This window comes from Pteropus medius, unplaced genomic scaffold (genome assembly GCF_902729225.1).
Source record: "Pteropus medius unplaced genomic scaffold, Ma_sr-lr_union100, whole genome shotgun sequence".
Taxonomy (NCBI): domain Eukaryota; kingdom Metazoa; phylum Chordata; class Mammalia; order Chiroptera; family Pteropodidae; genus Pteropus; species Pteropus medius.
This window is the reverse complement of record NW_024351729.1, coordinates 18,745,714-18,768,059: the sequence shown is the minus strand read 5'-3', so window position 1 is coordinate 18,768,059 and position 22,346 is coordinate 18,745,714. Positions and strand designations below refer to the sequence as shown.

Here is a 22,346-nt window from a genome sequence, read left to right as displayed (position 1 = left end):
ATCAAGTCAAAATTATGGTCTGTTTGTAGAAAATGGTTAGTGTCATTTGATATAGACTTTGCATAATTATATATTTCTATTAGATAATAGAAAATACATATTGGTCTCTACCCTCCAGTTCCTGGCACAGAGCTCCTAAAACCTTTGTAATTTCTGAAGTGGTAAGAGTACTAGGAACATCATTTGTTTTAGTCTTTGGTCTTTAAGCCCAGTTCCTGACACAGGGCTCCCGAAACTCTTGTAATTCCGTCAATGATATGGTTGCCTTTTGTTCTAATAAGCCAAAGCTCTAGATGGGCTCCTAGATGGCTCCTGGATGAGGAATGGTCATCACAAAGACCAAGCCATGATTGGAAGCTTTGAATTTTCAGCTCCACCCCCCACCCCGCCACCCCATTCCTCTGAGAAGGGAAAAGGGTAAAAATGAAGTTAATGATCAGTCATGCCTTCATGACGAAGCCTCCATAAAATCCCAAAAGGGCAGGGTTTAGAGAGCTTTCAGGTTGGTGAACACATCCACATACTGGGAGGGTGGCGTGCCCCAACTCCATGGGGACAGAAGCTCCTGTACTTGGGACCTTCCAAGATCTCACCCCATCTCTTAATCTGGATGTTCATCTGTATCCTTTATCGTATCCTTGAATAAACTGCCAATGCGCTTCCCTGAGTTCTGTGAGCCTCTCTAGAAAATTGATCAAACCTGAGGATGGGGTCAAGGGAACCTGGACTTGCAAACTGGTGTCTGAAATGGGGGATAGGGGAAAAGTCTTATAGGACTGAGCCCTTACCCTGTGGAATATGGTGCTATCTTTGGGTAAAGAGTATCAGAATGGAGTTAAATTATAGGAAACCAAGCTGGTGTTGCAGAGAATTACCTGGTGTGGGGAAAATATCAACACCTTTGGTGACTGGAAGTGTGAGAAGTGAAATGTTCTCTGTAAGGTAAAGAAAACACACAGGGAAGAAACACACAGCAGAGAAGAACTGGATTTTTCCCAATGTAGGAAGTACAAAACAGAATTTCTCCTAAAGAATAATAAACTGTCATTCCAAGTTCTTTCTTTCTTTTTTCAGGTTCTTTTATCTAATTATTTTATTTTATTTTACTTTACTGTATTAAATGTGTATTTTAACCCCTTTAAATATTTTTTGACAATAAAGACTATAAGTAAAGGTATACTTTTCTTTTATTCCTCTAGGTTTGGTAAGATCATAACATTTCTTAATTCCTTAATTTAAACTATTGAGGTAAAATAATCTAAAACCTCATATAACTAAATTCTTCTAAAATTCTGCCATCTTGAAATATAAAGTACTCCCTACTAAAGATTATATAATTTGTTTTACCTGTAGTAATTTTCTAACAGAAATGATATAATTTAGCCATTCTTCTTAGACCTTTTAAGTTATTTGTTACTAAATAAACATATTTAGTATTTACAATATGCTAGTTTATTTACAAATATTAATTCACTTATATATCATAACAGACCTATGGTGTATGTATAATGACAACTCTCATTCTTTTCAGAATAGAGATAAAGAGAGGTTAAATAATTTGTCCAAGTTCATAGGGCTAATGCAAAGTAATAGAGGAAATAAGTTAATAATTTGCCCAAGGTCATAAGGTTAATATGTAGTAGAACCACAATTTAAAACACAGGCCAGTTACTACTAGCATTTGTAATCTTAACCACTAACCTATAGTGTTTTCCTAAATGTATGCCTTTTAATTAAAAAGAATCCACATTAATTGGGAATGCAGATGAAGCAAACACAACAATCAATGAGTGAAGTACCAAACATTCCAAAATCTCAGATTACTCCTATGTAAAATCGGTTAAAAACAGTACCATATTGATGAATTTTAATGAGGATTAAAAGAGACAATGTTTGAGAAGCCTTTAACACGGTGATTGCCTCAACTTCTCAATAAATCTTCATTGTGATTAGTGCTATATTGGAATCATCCAATATTTAAGGACAAATGTTATCTGATCTCTACAGTAAAGAGAGACTAGTTCATAACCCATTATTTTACTTTACCTATTATTTCAAAGTTTACACTTGGAGCTAAATGACCTTGTGGTAAGGTAAATCAATAAAAAATAAATTCTTAAGTGTGGCTCCTTGTATAAAAGGTGAAACTTTTGAAATGCAAAAGGAAAAAAAAAAGATTTTATTTACTATGTACTACACCAAGGTAAAAGCCATTAATTAAATAAAAAGTCACTTTGGAAATATCCAGCTAAACAAAAATAAATTCACCTAATTCTTAAATCACTTTAGTGAATAGCTTAATATCTCATTTCATTTGGACTAAGTCTATGAATTAACAATATTCATAATTTCTCTCTTGGTTTCTTCAAAAAATATAGCTAAATCTCAAGATAACTTGCAGGAAAAATTAATATTAATAGAATTAGTTTCCTAAAATAACTAAGATTCAGTATAAACAGTGCAATATCTATTTTTTGACATCTACAAAATCATTACAAATAAATGTATATTCTCTACCAAGTACAAAATAAAATATATATTCGATGTCATGTAGTAGACAACTAGATTTAAATGTACTGCAGTACACTTTTCCAAAAGGAAATAAGATCTCAAAATTACCGGCAAGAAACTGTGATGGAGTCATTTCTCAATCATTCTTTCTGTTTAAACACAGGGCAGGTTTTCAACACATACATTTGGCTTCCTTTGAAGAGAACTGCTGGCATTATTATGGCCATTCCTGACAATGTCTTACATTAAAAAACATTAGGAAGAAACCATAAATAATTTTAGAAATAGATGCAATTTTTTAACCAAGTGATATGTTGTTTGTTTGGGTTTCCTTAAGCATAAATGTAAAGCAAATGCAGGTAAATTATTTCTATTCCTAGATCACAATTTCTTATGCAGTTAATAGTATCAGATTAAGAAATATTGAAAATTAACAAAATAAGGTAAGTGATGCCTAGCTTATCACCAATTTTTTAGGTCCCTTGAGAAATCTTTGATAGTAGTTTGGTTTAACAGAATAGAATGAAACTTATAAAGCAATGGCAATGGCAGCTGCAAGAATTGTCACAGAACAAATTTGAAAAGTTTAATTGAGAACTTCATATTGAGATGAGAAATTTATGGTTACCTTTTTCTTACAAAACAGATCTTTCCCCATCCTCCAGAATTACTCATGTATTTGTGTAGGAAAGGCCTACATTGTATATTATAAACCGTATTCTCATTACTTTTGACACAGTTTAAACATACTTCTTCCTTCCCAGACCTCACTTGATGTGATTAAGACCTGGAGCTATTTGGAACTAGCAGGCTCACATCCTTACTTGGGTATCCATTACTTTCTTCTGAAGAAAATATTCAGGAAGAACATTCTGAGTAAACATAAATTACTTAATCTCTATTCTCAGATTTGACTGATGGACTCCTTTTGCCCTGTTCTTTGCAACCCCATCCTCTGCCATGCATTTCTTTTAGTTCCACAGTCTACAATTGGGTCTCCGGGTCTTAACTATTGCAGTGATAATCAAAAACATGAAAATCTCTCTCTCTCTCTCTCTCTCTCTCTCTGTCTCTCTCTCTCTGTCTCTCTCAATTTTATTCCCAATGTATAGAACAGAGTCTGACAAAGACAACAGTTTAGCGGTTACCACAGGGAAAGGCAGGGTATAGAAAAGTGTAAAGCGTGTCAAATATATGGTGACAGGAGATTTGACTTTGGGTAGTAAACACACAATACAGTATAAAGAACTGTATTATAGAATTGGACACTTAAAACCTATATAATTGTATTAACCAATGTTATCCCAATTGGGTAGCTAAAAATATTACCTAAAATATTAATAAAAGTAAAAGTTATCGATCAATGCTCCCCCAAAAAGAACAGAGTCTGACACATGGTAGGAATTTAATATACAATTATTGAATAAATTAAGAAAATCAAGGAGAAAGGAGTGTGTTTGTCCCAATTCTAGACCATTTATTCTCCTCTTACATTTAGTTCCGAGTTTTAGCAATGTGACCTAATCATGTCCTTGGCCTTGACAAAATCAATGCCCTTCCTCCTCAGTGGTGATGTAACTGGAAAAGGAGGAGATTTTTACTTATTTTACCAACCCCTGCCCCATATCTTTGACATTCACCTGTCAAAGGTACCTAGAATGCCTAATTTTCCTTCTCACATATTCTTTATAAATTGAAAAGTCCTAAGTTCATGGATTCATTCAAGAATAGGCAATATACACTAAAGTTATACTTGTTGTTGACTTTATTCATAAAAGCATTCTTTATGTTTGTCAGGTCTATACTCACTCCTCAAAGGGAGAACGGTCTGGAATATAGTTGCCAAGAAAATCAGATTCGACAGGTAAGGGATAGACCTAGGAGGTGACAGAATGTCAGCCCAGGTTCCAGGTCACAAAGGTTAGGGTTCAAAGTTACTCAGCTGTCAGATTTCAGAAACAATTCAAGAAGGCAAAATGAGTGAAGGAAAGCAGAAGAATCAGGAAACCAGTGACCATCTTAGAAACACTTTTAAAAATCAAATGTTTGGGATCTAGAAGAAGAAAGTACTTATGAGAATGGGGGACTGACTTGAAGATACAAACAAAGCAAGAGTCAGAAACCTAGAAAGTCTGGCAAAAAAAAAGGCAGGCTGTACTAAAGGGGCCTTTTTTATATTCCCTGCCAAATGTGAGAACTGAGCCTTGAGCGCATGACTGCAGCAACTCTAATTACTATGAAAGTAGTGTTTATAGCTACCTATTTGCACAGAGTATGCTATTTATGGCTATGGCTGTGAGCAGGAAAATTAGATCACATGCATTCACAGAAATCATTGGACATTCAAGCCAAATTAAATTTAAAGGACAGGGTGATACTGGGTGATACCTAGATTATAAGCGAATAATATATTTTTAAAAGTTGGGTATAGTGTTAAGACCACATACAATATTTCCACTCGATCCATGTATTCATTCTTTCAACACATACTAGGCACCTCCTATATGCAGGGGCTATTTATAAAGAGACATGATCTATGCCTTAAATTATGATTAAAGACTTCTAAAGAAAAATAAGGTAGATCATTTTAGATAGATTACTATAATGGCAGTTGAGAGGATAAACTCGAGTTCGAGGAATGACTGAAGGCAGAGAGACTATTAGAAAGTTGTTGGGGGTGCCTAAATGACAGATGATGGATTTTGTCAAAAATGAATGGCTCCACAACTCATTTTGAATATAGAACACACAGAGTGATTGGCTGAATGTGATGCTAAGTAGTAAAGAGGATTTACGATTCACGATTATCTTAGGTGACTATAGAGATGATAATGACACCAACAAAACTGAGAAAGTGAGGATGGAAGGGAAAGGGGGTGATAAAAAGAGAAAATTGGTTTTGAGAGAGAGCTGCTAAGTTTGAGGTGCTCACAAGATAAGCAAGTTAAAATGTCCTATTTTATGAGGTACTCTGAGTTAATAGCTATTGCTTTGGGACATCAGTTTTAAAATTGAATTTAGAGCTTAAATATTGTTATATATGTTAGGTGTTTAAGTCCAATAAAAATTTCATCACTTACTCTTAGATTATAAAGCACTACAGATATGAAAAAATATAAAATGAACATGACAATGTCATCCTAGTCAGAGCCGTATAAAAAACTGCCAAAATTGGTTTAAGATCTAAACCTATTGGCACAAGCACTGATGTTTACAACCCATTCACCATATAATTGTGAACAACAAGAAAAAAACAAATTTTAAGATACTATTCCGCATGAATCAACTTGCCTGGAGATTAAAGACAAGATCTTGGCAAGTTTCCTTGAGACACCCCACCAAGTAATAGCAGAAATTGCTAGAACCACTGATTATTAGCACTTCATCAAGTCTTTCCACCTCTAATATTTAAACTGAGTTATGAGTATATGTTTGAAGATAATGTAGTTTGGAATACTAAGTGAATTGTTAAAGAGAAAAAGAGGTGTATTGGTACCTGTCCTGAACTTTCCTCACTGACATTTTGCATTACAAAGATAACTTGTGCTTTTAACTTCCATTTCCCTTCCTATTACACAGTAGGTAATAGGAAATACCAGTGGGTAGCTCAGCAACAAGGTGGAGTGAGAGATGGTTTCTATACTTACCGGAATATTATCACTACATTGTCATTCCATGGATTTTTGACTTGCCTTATCATAATAATACACTCCAGTAAAAGTTTGATGCTATAACTGAAAGACTTTATTTTTTTTCCAAAATTAAAACTATGTCCTAAGGGAGTCAAGCATAGTTTCATTTTTACCAACCTTAGTTAATAGGTAGGATTTTTATGCATTGTTGGCACTACACGTAATTGCTGTCTATAATTATAATATGTCCAACAATGCCTTCTTGTAGGTCACTGTGGTTGTTACTATGGATCTAGATAATTAAAACAGAATGAAAAAGCATCATAGCCCCAGAAGGGCGACTATAGGTCTCTTTCTGAGTCTATGAAATACTGGAATTAAAAATGCTTTATGCATCATCTGTTACCAAAGAAAAGGCCTTTACATAATTTTAGCTCTAAGTTAACCCAAAAAAACAAATCAGAACAACACCTTCTAGAAGATGACAGCTGCTCAACAAACCCAAAATGTCAAAACAAACAATTTAAAGCTGGAGACAGATACACGCAAGGGCACTAAAGACAATTTGAAATAAATTGAAGATCTACTCTCCTAATTAGAGGATATATTTATTTATGGAACACACCCCAAAAAATAAATAGGTCATTAAAATGTGTGTTTACATTTATTGTAAATTCATGTACTCTTCCTTCTTAAAAGATAATGCCATAAATGTTATCATTATTTAATGGAAGCTAACTGATTACCTTAGTACTTTGTTAGTAAACTACAAAACCACCAGATAGTAAATTTCCAAACAAAACTAACATAATCTTTATATTATATAAAATGTTTTAAATTATTCTGTACACTACTTATAAGTAATGATTACAAATATTTTTATCTGTGTGCTATTATTATCCTAAGCTTCAAGAAGTTCTAAGTTCTGGCTATGGAAAAAAAAATGGCATAGATGATAGAGGCTCTATTCATCCCTCTAGCGACCAAATCAAAGTTGTGACGGAAACAAGGAACAGCAGCAAAGAAAAATCACCTGAGATCTGGATAAACAAGCCATACAACTAGGGAGAAATCCAAGAAAGCACCCTGCAAAGGCAGAAGGTAGGACAGGGTGAGGACACGGGGCCGCGCGGTCCCTAGGGGCTGAGTGAGACGGAGGCTGTGGCAGGGACGCAGCAGCAGCAGCAGATGCCTCTTAAAGGAACCGTGTCTGTGAGTGGATTTTTGCAATGACAGACCTGAACGGTCTGAGCACCAGTGACTGTTTGACTGCACGCAGTGGGTACCAGGGACTTACAGGGAGATATTGTCAGAGTGAGAGTCGAGGTGAGACATGCTCTGTACAGAAGGGCCGGTGGTATCCGTTGTTCTCTGTGGAGCCCTCCCCACTCCCAGTGCATGGACACGGCACTGCCACAGCTGTGACGTCATCAAACTGGATAACAGAGGTTGTTCTTCCCAGAGGATTCCCTGAAAACGCGCCTCCCCCAACTTGGGCCCCACCCAAACCACATCCAGGTGTATCCTCAGCAAGTCAGATGCAACTTGCTGAGCAGCACCTGGACTCACACTGGAGGCAGCTGGCCTTGGTTTCTAGTGTGGCCTTTTGAGGCAACTATAAGCACTGCATCTGTAGATTGCTTGCTGAATCTTGACAGGTGGCCCCAGAGGGGTAGAGGCTTGGGCTAAATTTGGCCTGCAGCTGAACCCCTCTCAGGACTGTTTCCACCAGACACCTGCACTTCACAAATCCACACTAATAAGACCGGGAGACTTAGGAGCTTTGCTTAGGACATAGAAACAGACACAGAAAGGCAGCCAAAATGGGAAGACAAAGAAGCAGAAAACATATGACAGAACAGAACAGAGATCCAGATATAATGGAGTCAAGTAATCTAACAGATGCAGAGTTCAAAACACTAGTTATAACGATGCTCAATGAACTTTTGGGAAATGTAGAGAACTCCAACAAAGAGATAAAAATGGAGATGGAGATTGTAAGAGGGAACCAGTCTGAAATGGAGAACACATTATCTGAGATGAGAAGTATATTTAATGGAATAAACAAAGTGAATAAAAAAGAGGATCAAATGCCCTATCTAGAGGACAGGAAAGCCAATCAGGACACTTAATCAGAATGGCAAGAAAAAAGAGGCTAAGACTATAAAGATGATTTAAGGAAGATATAAGACACTATTAAGGCTCCAAATATTCGTCTGATTGGCATAAGTGAATAAAATCAAGATGCTGAACAGCTGTTTGAAAAAATAATGATGGAAAACTTCCCTAACCTGGTGAAAGAAATGGACATAAGACCCCGGGAAGCTCAGAGGATTCCAAAAATCAGGGATCCAAAGAGGCACATACCAATACACATCATCATTAAAATGGCAAAGGTTAAATACAAAGAAAAAAATTTAAAAGCAGTAAAAGAAAAACAAATAATTACATATAAGGAAACGCCCATAAGACTGGCAGTTGATTTCTCAAAAAAAACCCAACTATGCAGGACAGAAGGGCTTGGCAAAAAAATATTTGAAAGAATGAACACACAGGATATACAACCAAGAATAATTTATCCAGCAAAGCTATCATTTAGAGCTGAAGGACAGACAAAAATAAACTAAAGGAATTTATCACCACCAAGCCAGAATCACAAGAAATGTTGGAGGGACTTTTTTAAGAAGAAAAAACATGTATCAAAAACAGGAATAAAGAATGGTAACAACTACATTCCTATCAATAAGTACTTTAAATGGAAAATAATTGAGTGCTCCAACCAAGGGATGGAGTGGCTAAAAGGATAAGAAAACAAGACCTCTACATATGAAAAGGAAGGGAATGGAAAAAGATATTGCTGTGATGAACCTAGAAGGTATTTAAATCAGACAGAGAAAGATAAACCCTACATGATTTCACTTATATGCGGAACTTAAGGAATAAAAAGAACAAACTAATCAAAAACAGACTCACGAACAGAGTGGACAATTTGGTAATGGATGGAGGGGAGGGGGGTTTGGAGGGCTGAGAGAATGAGTGAAGGGTTAAAGAAGTACAAATTAGTAGCTGATGGATGGTCACAGGGATGGGAAGCACTGCATAAGGAATGCAGTTAGCATTAATACAATGGCTAGGTCGAGGGTCAGGGGAGGGAGGGAGCAATTGGGGGATCATTTTACTAACTATATAGATGTCTAACCAATATACTGTATACTTGAAACTAATTTAAAAAAATAAATTAAATTAAAAGAAGTTCTAAGTTCTTTACCTTTGATAATTCAAAATTTAATTTTGATAATTCAAAATTTAAATATACACTTTGTTCTAATATGTTGCTTGTTTGAGAAATAGAAACAACACAAAAATTACAACACAATTTAAATTTATTATCAATATGCATTATAAAATACCAGTTAAATTTCTAGTTAAATTTTTTGAATTTAGAAAAAGAATTTAATATTTAATTTGAAAACTCACATTTTAAAATATAATCAGTGCTTTCTTGAAAACATATAGAATTTATAGCCAAAACAATATGCTTTCCATTAACCTAATGGTAAAAAATTATACTTCAATAATGTCCTTTTTTTTTTTTTTCATTAAAAGCTACTCAGTCATTTTTTCTTTGTTTCTGGTGTCTGCTTCTATGGAAGTGCATGGGATAGTACAGACAAGAACCTAAGTACTTGCCTGGTGGCACACACACTTGTGAAATGTGTTCACAGCACAGTGTAAGTGGTCCCACCCAGATCCAAGTCCACCAGGCTTCCCATACTTAATGCACCCAACCCCGAGTGCCAAACATGCCCCTCCTTTAGTCTTTTCCATAAAAATTAATGAATGATCTATTCTCATTTGTTCTGATGAAAAACCCTGGAATTATCCTTAACTCCTATTTCTCTCTTTCTCTCTCTCTCTCTCTCTCTCTTTCTCCCTCTCTTTCTCTCTCACTCTCCCCATAATACATATACATCCAGCTTATCAGAAAATCTTGTCTCCCTCATCAAAAAGTAAAAATCTGACCACATAGCCTCTATACCACTGTCATCCTAGCCCCCAAAATCTTTATAACTCCTTAGATTATTGAAATAATTAATAACTGTTCTGCTAGCTTTTACCTTTAACCCCTAGTACAGTCTAATTTCCACACAGCAGTCAAGACAATCTTGTTGTTATATAAATCAAATCGCATCGTTCTTCTCAAAATCTAATAAGTTACCAAAATTCTGAGAATAAAATTCAAAGTCCTCTGTACTATAATCTATAAGGCCCTAAATCCTACCCGTTCTGGTCCAAAAGTGCCTAACTTCAGTTTTCCTCCCTTCTCCAAGTTCACTTATGGTGTTGATTCTGGACTACTTGTGGAAAAAGTCTGGGCATGTTCCCACTTCAAGGGCTTTGGATTTGCTGTTCCCTCTGACTCTCTTCCTTAGTTATCTGCATGTCTCACTTTCTTACCTTCTTCAGAAGGTTTGCATTACATGTCACCTCAAAACAGCCCTGGCCACTCTCTTTAAACCTGCTTTATGTTTCCCTACAGAACTTACAATCATCAAACATACTAGAGCACATATGTGTTCATCATTGGTTTATTACCCGTTCTCTATAACAAATATAAGCTCCTTGGGAAAAGATTACTGTGTATTTAGTTTATTGCCCAGAATAGTGCCTGATAAATACTCAATGATATTTTGTTGAATGAATGACTGAAAGGAAAGTAACTTCAGTCTTTCTTTTAAAAAAATAATTCATCTTCTATAGCCTAACATTTATTTTCACAAAAATATAGTGCATTAGTCAGGGCAATTAAAACAGTACCTTGGGCAAAGCTTGATGAAGGTTGGAGAACTCTCCAAGCCAACACATGACACTGGGATCTATGCTCCTTTAACATGTGGCTCATCCCTTTCCAAGGCCTTTGATTCCAGGTATGAGGATGAAGACAAAGAGAGCAAAAAATCCCAATGGAAGTCTTAGGAGTTAGTCCTGGAAAGGGTCAGAATTAGTCACTCACCTTAAGTCAATTCAGAAGGCTGGGAGATACAATCTTCTGATGGGCCCAGGGAAGAGGAAACCAGATGGGTTAGCATCTAGACAGTCTCTGCCACATATAAACTGGGAAAATACTAACATTTCATTTTATCTTTTTTATTCTTATGAAATACTTTAAAATGTATGCTGTATGCCTACTGAGAATCATGGCAGAAATAAAGGAGCATGATGGGACTGAAAGTGACTTAAAGAATGGGGAGTAAAATACTGGTTACATTTTATAGCAACTGCTTCTCTAAGGAGGTGACATTTGAGCTGAGATATTAGAGATAAGAATAAGCCAGGCATGCAAAAATTGGAGAAGTAACAACACAGAGGAGGGAAGAGCTAGTATAAAGACCTGGGCAGGAATAAGCGTGTCATGTTTGCTGAAAAGAAAGAAGACAAGGGTAGCTGAGGGTACAGAGCAACGGAGGAGAGAAGAGCATGTGTCCAGTGCCAAGACAGATAGGCAGCAGTCTCGACTTGCAGAGCCTGGGAGGCTGCAGTAAAAAGTTTGGATTTTATTTTAAAACAAGGGGAAGACATTATTGTATTCAAAGCAGGAAATGTTATAATCCAATTTATATTTTCAAAAAGATCCCTTTGACTACTGTGAAGTGAGTGAATTATTGAGGGATAAAGTGAGTGAATTAGTAGGCTTTTGTAATAGATTGAGAGATGGCCGTAGTAACATTGAGGGAAGTGGAAAAGTGTTAACATATTCTGGAGGCAGAGCTATCAGACTTATTGGTAGATTTAATGGTGGGAATTGTGGGATAAAAGAATAAGGGATCAAAATGACGCCTGGTGTTTTAAGTTGAATAAATTCACATAAGTTCACATTTTCCTTTTGCAAAAATAGAAAAGATTAGAAGACCTGGTTTTCTGGGAGAACAGAGTTTTTTTTCTGACATGGTGGTTTGGAGAAGCCCGTTAGGTATTTAAGACATCAGGGGAGATGTCAGTGACATGAATGCCACCATGAGAATTATCGACATATGAAGAGTATTTAAAGCCCGAGAATGGAAGAGGCTACTTGAGAAAATGTAGAGTGTGAGAAGATGAAGCTGTGAGGCTGAGCCCATGGGACATCTCCAAGCAAAAGTATGCCAGAAGAGGTGCAGACCTCTGAAGACACTGAGCAGGACAGCCCAGGAATCAGCAGTTAAGACCAGGGCCATACAAATGATGGGAGTTGGGAAAGGAAAAGAGGGGTGCTTGGTTGTACTGACTGAAGCTGATAAGTGAAGAAAATGAGAACAGGTAAGTGACCATGGGTGGTGGGCACAGAAGTGGCAAATGACTGACAAGAACAGTTTCGGAACAGAGGAAGGGAACTCCACTGGAGGGGAGAAGGGGAAGAGCAGGTGGTGGCTGTCAGTTCGGGCAGCACTTCTGCCAATTTTTTTAGTGAAAGTGAGTGGGGCAGGTTCTGAGGAAATAGCATAGTTTTGGTGGGGGGTTGTCTGGTCAAGAAAGAATTTATTTTTTAGATTAATGAGAGTTATTGCAGAATACAAACTGATGAATAAGTAGAAGAATGACATCTACCTAAATCAGAAGTTAAACCTCTCTTAACTAACCTGATTTAAAACCTTTCTGATTCTTTGACCTGTAACATTACATTCTATGAAAATGCAAATTAGTAAGATATTAAGAATTTTTTAATGATCTGAAATTTAATATTCATGTATTATGTTATAATCTTATTAGAAAACACAGTAAAAATATGTTTTAATAAATCTGTTTTTCCAGAGAAAACATGTAATTTATAATTTCTGCACTTAATCAGTTATATAATAGTTAAATTTAAAGCAATTTTCCTAGGCCATGCTTGTCAGGGGAAAAAAAGTAATTTGGCTAAACTCATAGGTCATATAATTGCACATTACTGACAAAGGATATGCCCAATTGTAAAAACAGAGACTATTTCCTTGGTATTTTGCTTTAAAATAATGTGTGGCTTATTAACTGTTTTACAGTTTGCTTTTGAGTTAACTGAACCTGATACAAATTCTCTCTCTGTAATTCTCAAGACTTCTCATTTATGTGTGTAAGTGAGTAAGTGTGTGTATGTGTGTGTGAGAGAAAGAAAGAGAGGAAAGAAGTGGCAGATTGGGTGGGAGCAGAGAGAGAGAGAGAGAAATGGGGACAATAAGAACTGCCTTACAGAAATACAAAGGTCAGAGATAATATGTGTAAAGCAGCCAAATCCTGGCATTTATAGACATGGGCTATTGTTATTACTGATATCTTTCATTACCAATACCATTAATATTGTTATATTGATGAAGTTAAGAAACGTATCTATATACTATAAGAGAACTTTATTTCCGCGGATGGTAATTAACAAACAAAAATAAATAAATAAATTCACAGTCATTACAAAACAAAAACTATAAAGTATGAAATGTCTTTGTGTGTATGTGGGGGGGGAGGAGTGAGTGATTTGGTTTTAAAATTAAGAATAGGTCTCTGTTTGTCCTGTTCATTTAAGGGGTCAAATATGTGGTGACAGAAAGAAATCTAACTATTGGAGGTGAATACGCAATGGAAATATATATATGCCTTACTGTTAAAGTTTACAGCTGAAATTTACTGGATTTCATTAACTAATGTCACCATAAAAATAAATTAATTAATTTAAAAAATTAATAGAGAATATGAAATTATTTGAGACACTAAAAATTTACAATTAAATTTTACATAATGTCTAGTTAAGCGTTGGTAGTATAGAATGAGAGTATAGAGAAAGCAGAATGAAATAGTTTAGAGAGAAATAGATACATGACACAGAAAAAAACAGCAGTATAAGGAAGCAGAAACTGAGACCAACTGGAAATAAAGAAGACAAGAAAAAAGACCCAAGTAAATGAGTTGTCCCAAATCACAACTTAATCTTCCTTTGAGGTATGTTACTCTAAAAGATTAGTATTTATTCTTTCTATTAGTGATTCATTTTTTTTAACTGCCTATCTCACAATACTAGAGCCTTCTCTTCTAATGGTAGTGAGATTATGACAGAGAAATTATTCCCTGGGTTGCAGCAGTAGTTATCAGGGCGGCTGTCTTTCCAAAGGCTGGAGATAAATTAAGCTAAAATCCAGATTTTGCCTTTGACTGAGAGTTACATGTTTCCTTGTTTCTCTTCTCATTTCCATTTAATAGAAGCTTTTCCCTTAACTTACACTTAACTGTTAGATTGACTAACCTTTCCCATTTTCTCTGTAAACTGTACTAGCTGTGCTCACTGCCTCCCAACTGCTCAGAGCTCTCAGACCAGCACAAGCTACTCCCTCCAGCCAAGGTCCAGGATTACAAAGAGTCAAAGGAAATGGTTCCTAAATCTTTTATAGGCCAGTTGTATTTGCTACTGTAATATAATTAAAGATTAGTCAAAATGATGAAATATGAGTGTGACAAGAAAAATCACTGTTCATAAAAATTAAATTAATGCTATGGAGAGATATGGAAGATCGTCTTCTGAGTGTCTGAAGTTCTTGTTTCAGATTACAGAACCCACAAAATTGAAATTGTAGATGAGCCATTACTGGTATGGTTTATGCAAGAAGCATGGTGCAGAATTCTAATCAACAGTCACTTAAAGAAAAAACTATGGCCTTATATCAAAAGACTGGCATGTGAATGCAAATGCACTGTTTTAAGTAGCAATAGAATACTTAAAGTATGAATATATCCATTTTCATCATCCCCTTTACTAATAGAACTTTTCAATTCATTAACCTACTGGTTTTGGTCACAGATAAATATCTGCTGTGCTCTTAACTAAGTACGGTACCACAGACAACATTCTTGCTACATGGAAATAATCAAATCAGGTTTAGAAAGCAGATTACACATATAGTCATCAAGAGCTGAGGAAACTGCAAATGCAAAAAAGAAAAAAAAATTACTATAGGTAAATACATGTAACTTATTACAGTTGGATAACATTCTATTCTGACACTTTTATCTTCATTAAGTATAACAGAAGCAATTACACCATGTTTACCATACATTTTTTTTGTATAAATCTTACATTTCTTGAAGATTGATGACATAAACTTGGGACAAATACAAGAAAATAGCATTACTTATCTAAGCCATAATCAAAATGATATCCATGATAATCTACAAAAGCTGACCACTTAACAAAATTTTAACGTACCACAGAACTATAAAATAGAATGTACTTTTACAGAGTTTCCACAGAAATATTTTTCTCAAAAACTCTGAATAATGGTATAAATTTTATAAAATTTAAAATATTTCCTATAAATATAAATATGAAGATTCATAAAATAATGCTTTCTAATAATACCAGTGTTTTGTCTTTAAGCCAATGTGATTATGGTTCATGAAACTATGGTCCTCAAAACAAAACTAATGATTTGTTAATGAGAAAAATATATATGTTGGCAAAATTTTAACTAACTAAATAAAATGTATAATTTCTGAGATCCCATCTTTAAAACAAATCCTACGAACCTCTCAAAAATTATTTGTGCTTTATTTTAAGCCAGAACAGCAACCTCTACAATAGATATGCACAATAGAGTACTCAGTCTGTACTGCCACCAATGGCCTAAACCAATTATTTTTAAGATTTTTGCAGCAGCTAGAAGCAGATTCTTTCACTACTATGATAAGCAATTTGCAAACAGGCTAAGAGCAATCCACTATGACCACGAATGGCTACAAGAGCACCTCAATTTAGACATGACAATAAAATCTCAAAGGCATTAATAAAACATCAAGAATCCTACCAGCTCACTGGAAGTTCATGAAGTCTAAATATGCTGTTCAGCTTGTAGTCAAGTTTTGCTGGACAATTATTTTCTTTACATAAGTACAGGTTTGGATTTGATTTCATATCTGTGGGAAATTCTGAATCCTAGAGAAAAAAATAAAGCAAGAGCTGTGTATAAAATAGCCAAATCACTGTACACTTGATATTGTCTTATTTAATATTTAATTACAACATAAACATTACTATTATATTCCCTCAGGACTGACCTTAAGTCCTTCATTTCCTATTTTATTTTTCAGAAAATATGCAAAAAAAAATAAAATTTTAAATAAGGCATATGTCTATTTGCATAAGTCTAAACTGCATGCTATTAATAAAAACTATTTGAAAACACTCTTATTGAATTACAGTGAAGCACAATATAGTGTTTCCTTCTATTATTCAAGTATCCTTTTTTTGGTAAGTTTCCATTCCAACAATAATGTCAACAAAACGTGCAATCATCCTTATACTCCATTTGTTCTCTATAACGGTAAACTAAAAACTTTTTCATTGGGTAAGAAAATATTTGCTAATTGATTATGGTTTTCTTCTTTTAAATCTGAGGACACAGGGCTAATTTAAAGGCACCACTGAAGGTAAAATATTTCTGTCATAACCATTTTAACTCACATATATTAGAATCCACTTGTGTTATGCTGCTCAATGCCTTCCTCACCAAGCAAACTCTAACTAGAGATCAAAGATCATTTTTCGGTCCATGAGAAAGGAGTCTCTCCTCAGTGGAAAGAAGACGTGCTATAAATAGACACTTAATTAACACTCAGTGATGGATGGATTAATTGCTCAACTCCACAAAAAAAGGAAATAATTAGTCCCCTTACATTTAATGCTTTAAAACAGTCTTTAGAGAGGGAGGCATAGCATTCATTTGTGCACTCATTCATTTATTCAAAAAATATTTACAAGTGGCACTTTATCCAAACATTATTCTAGGCATGGGGAATCCACCAATGAACAAAGCAAATAAAAAGTCTTGCCCTCATGGAGATCACATTAAAATAGGTTCTTTAATATATCCTCAGAGCTGAAAAATGATAAAGCCAGTTTTCATAAATAAAGTATTTTTTCGATTACCAAAGTAATATATTTTTATATAGAAATTTCATGCATTTCATAATACCACAAAGAAAAATATTAAAAGCAGTCTTATTCTCACCATCCAGATGTAATTACTTTAGCTTAATCATTTGTCTGCATCTTTCCTTGATTATACAAAATTGAGATTGTGCTCTATTGAGATCCACTCTCCAGTTTTCACTTAATATTGTATCACTGCATTTTCACATTATTTACTTTGCTTTGAAAGAATGGTAAATGCCATATTTTATTGAATGTTCATTTTTGTTTCCCTTATGATTACCAAAGCTATGAACAGTTTTCTGTCTATACGTCTGCTCTTCACTGATTACATCCTTAAAGCAAAGTTCTAGGAGTGTAAATAAATAATAATTCAAATAAAATAAATATTTAACAAAAAAACATGATACTTCTTCACAAGTTGCTCTTCAGAAATGTCATATGGATTTCTACTCCGGCCAGTCATATAGAACTATGTGCAATTCACCACATCTTTCTTAATAGTGTGCATAGGCAGGCATGAGACTTACCCCACCACACACACACACTCATATTTTAAATAATTTGTTCAGTATTATTCGACGAATGCTTATTATTGGGTGTCTATTTTATGATAGGCACTGGTTTCAGCTCTTACAAAATATCACTAAACAAGACAGACAAAATTCTCTCCCTCGTGGAGCTTGCATACTAGCTAAGATTAGACCATGGACAATAAAAATAATAAACATGTCAATTATAACTGTAAGGTAAGAATGCTATGGACAAATTGTGGCTGATTCATATATAAAACTGTATTTCATTTACATTTCTTGAATTACTTGATTAGGTTAAACTATTTTTGAATTTCTTATTTCTTTTTATACTCCATTTTTTCTAAACTTCATATTTACGCCTTTTGTCCATTTTTCTATTATGATGGTACTTCATTTTAATAATGTAGCTTGGGTTGGAAATGGAAGGAGAGTAGATTATTACGTTGGAAAACATATTAACATGAATTAGAATCCAGTCTTATATAATTTTTGATTATATGAAAATATCTAGAACCAGAAATGTATTATCTACAACAATTTCCATAAGCACCAATCATAGTATAAAACTAATATAGCGAAGCATTAATAAAACCTAATTAACTAGGTTTAATAAAAACCTAATCAACTACAATCTATTTAGTGTAGCTTCGAAGAATATAGAAAAATATAATAATAAATGAACAACTATTTAAAAGGTGATTTACAAGAGCAGCAAAGGCCTAGTAACAGCAATCTTATCTAAATATAGATGTATTGCAGAGGCAAAACATAAGACCCCTTATATCACCCAGCCTATATACTGAAACACTGCAGGAGACAATAGCCAATAAATGGGCATGCTGGATCAGTGAGGTAAAATATGGTATACATAAATAAGGAAAATGCATAGAGAACAGAAGAAGTAACATAAATCTTAAAGCAATTCTTTCAAGGTACATAACCATTAGAATTGGAGGGCAAAGCTAAGCTCTCAATAATATGCTATGATAGATCAATGGTTTTCAACTGACTACACATTGAAATCACCAGGCAACTTTTAAAAAATACCAATACCACTGGGTCTTACCCTAGACCAATTAAGTAATCATTTCTGAGGGTGAGGCTCTGACGTCGGTATTTCTTTTAAAGCTTTTCATATGAAACAGAAGTCAGGAATGAAAATCCTGGTTTTCCCTAGTGATTCAGCTCCACTGCATACTAGTATGTGAATTTAGTCAAGCTGTTTAACAAACTTTCTAAGCTGTATTTTTTCCATCTGTAAATCACAACCAAAATCATATGTGAGGATTAAGTGAGATAATCTCTATAAAGCATTCATCATATGCTTGGCATCTAATAAACCCTTAATAAATGTTAGCTATTTCTATGCATATTTTTATTATTGATGCAACTAGTGGCACGTGTTAATTTCAACCAGGTAATAAATTCATTATGAGTTACTTCATACTCTATTTATAAAATATTCTATTTTAATCAAATATCAGACTTAATATTCTCCAGGGGTATTGATTGAAGCAGACTTTAGTATAATATAATTTGTTAGATTTTCAGTCTCAGAGCAAGTTGACTGATGGCTATCTCTATTCTAGGAAAATTAATAAAAGTTCTTGTTTCACTGGCCAGTTGGGATTAAATATAGTCTTGCTTCTTATATTCAAAGAATGAAAGGCCTGATGGGTACCCTTCTCTCTAGTTCAGTGATATATCAGTTAGGCATCTCCTGTATCTATCCTGATTGGGAAGCCAGCTATTTATTTGGCCTCCTTCCCACTGAGTCTTTTAGGTACCCAGGTTTCTCCCAGACCCTATATCCATGCCGTTTGATTTGTGTCTGCTTCTCTATCTCGTTCTTTGTTTTCCACTGAACTAATGTCCATGAGAATTACCCAGACTAATTTAGCACCTGAAGTTCACAATTATTCACTCAAGTATTTACTGAACACTTAAATGTCTACTATGTGTCAGTCATGGTAGTATAAGACCACAAATATAATGAGAATACACTCCTTCCATTCCAAAGACTCACAGTCTCATGATGGAACAACATAAATGAAAAACCACATCAATGAGAAAAAAGTTAGAGTAGAAATATGCAGAAGATGTTAAGGTAAAGAAATAAGCAATAAAACTATTAGAATAAAGTAGATAAAATTATCATTAATTTTTAATCTGCTTTTTATATTAAATATTATAATCTATCTAATAGTGCATCAGTATATTGATTTTTTAAATTATACTACTACTCTTGTATACTACATTAAATAGAATGAGGTATATGCAAGGCTGATATAACTCTAGTTCACCAGTGTGCTCTGGTTGGTTGCTAAAATACCAAAAGATGTACATACTACTTGGAAAACAGCTGAGCACATCCTCTACGCTCCTCCTACCCCTACTACCTTGGTCTCTTCTTTGGGTGCCACCCTTGGCCCCTGAGTTATTCACTATTGTGCCCTAATTAAGGTAATTCATGGCACTCCCATGACCTTCCTCCCACCAGATATCTAGCACATACTCTGATTACATCTATCATATACTCTGATTGGTCAGTGCCCATGCTATAATAGTTGTTAAATATTTTGACTACTATCCTGAATTCTATACAGGTAAATGCATATACATATTATATATCATATATATATATTATATATATATACACACACACATATATATATATAACACACATATACATATTGCATTTTTATTAAGAGAGAAATCTTAACAGTGGTCATCAGTGGCTATAGTAGATCAGACTGAAGGGAAGAGAACCTATTACTTTTTACATCTACCTTATTTACCATTTGAATATTTTACTAATTTGTAGCTATTGTTTTTACTTAAGTTTTCAAATAAGTAATGTATGTAAGGAAACTAGCCCTGCATATATTAAATGCTGTCAAGTTGCAGCTAGTATTTTCAAACTATGGTTTAACTAGATATGATATAGTTAAAAACCTAGATTTAAATGACTATTCTAAATAAAACAAGTTTTGCAGGTGTAGCAGACACTGTTAAGAGTTCTTCTACATTTCCCAGACTCAATTTAACTGCAGTTAAATTGAGTTAAAGTGATTGGGTTCTAGGAACAGGATATGAGTAGAAATAATGCAAGCAACTTCCAGTCCTAACCTTTAAACCTCCCAATATTGTTCACCATTTCTCTTCCTCTACTGTGATGACTTTAAAGAACCATGTCCTGGATGGTGTAGCTCAAGATGGCTGCCCATATCCCTGAGTCACTAAATGAAAGAGAGGCACACAGAGGAGTCACACTACCCACAGGTTAAGAATAAACCTTTGTTGTGAAAGCACATGGGATTTGGGGCTTACCACTTGCAGTGGCTAATACTGTTTATACTGACCAACACAGCTGGGAAATGATGTTGATTAATCATGGTCATTTACATTAAGTTTTGTAAAATACAAGGTTAACAGATGAATGTTTTAAGATAGACACTACATAAAATAAACACATTAAAACAAATTTTAATGTTGTTTTTGTCTCCTTGTCTTAAATTTCCATGTGAAGAGGAAATGACCAGAAATGAAAAAATTTTGTTCAGGCTCCTGTGCCCTCATTATTTCATTCATCACTCAAGTAATCCATTGCCTGCTGACAAACTTCATGCATCACTACCTAGGAATGACTGACAGCTGACATTATCAGCAAGATTTGATTGAGCTAATTGACATTCACAGTCTAAGTATGAAAATGAAAGTGAGTCAGGGAAAGTTTTCCTTACTTATGTATTTGTTCAATTTCTTGACCTTTATGTTTGTTTGCATTATTGTGGCCTTAGATTTTGAGGAGAAAGATTATACTTGCAAAATGCTGTTTTCACATGTAGTTAAGCATTTCTGATCTAATACTCCTAAAGTATCTAATTATTTTTAGTTTCTATTCTATATGACTATATTGAGCAAAATAGTTTTAATGCATCTTAAAGCTATCAGCGTCATTCTTTGACCCATATTAAAACAGACTAAAGCAGAAAGATTAACAGAATAAAATGTAAAATCAGTAAACTCACTTGGAAACTTCTGAAGTTCATTACATTTTTAAAGTATATTTTGAGACTAAACTACATATTTGTGCCATAAACTAATAGAACAGAGATCGAAAATTTGCTGGATTTAAAAACACGGGAAATTATGACTAGATGTATACTTTCTCTCAGTATGATATTTAATGCATGCATTTGTCTCTGGTGAGGTCCCCGGGGTGTTGGGTTCCTTTGAGGCGTAAGTATACATTTTCGATGACTGAAGTCTCCAGAAGATTCAATATGGATTATTCAATAAAAGTTGTGAAAACTGGTTTAACTATTTGAGAAGAAAAGGTAGACTACTGTCATCCTGCTCCCAAATTAATTCCAGATGGATTAGAGTTCTGTGTTAAAAAAAAAATCATAAAAGCACCAGACTGGACATATAAATAAAGATTTATATGATCTTGAATTATGGAAGCCCTTTTTAATCATAACATTAAGGAAGAAATCATGAAGTAAAAAAATTACATTTGATTACATATTTTTTAAACTTATAAAACAACAAACTGCAAGAAAAATGTTGGTATGTTAGAGTAATAATATAATTACATACAGAGATTTTTAAATCAATCATAAAAACAACTCGTTAGAAGAAAAAGATACAGAGACTAAGGACACACAAGTCATCTATAAAGTAGTCAGTGAACATGAAAAAAGATTCAGTCTCACCACTAATTAATGAATACAATTAAAA

General features: G+C 34.4%; 1 protein-coding gene across 1 annotated transcript in view; it reads right to left on the bottom strand.

The window, feature by feature from the left end:
* SPAG16 (sperm associated antigen 16) overlaps positions 1–22,346 on the bottom strand; it is a 156,110-nt gene that overhangs the window by 40,688 nt on the left and 93,076 nt on the right. Inside the window, exon 11 of the mRNA XM_039844706.1 lies at positions 15,944–16,071. Coding sequence (XP_039700640.1) covers positions 15,944–16,071 — 128 coding nt within the window. The remainder of the gene's footprint in view (positions 1–15,943; positions 16,072–22,346) is intronic.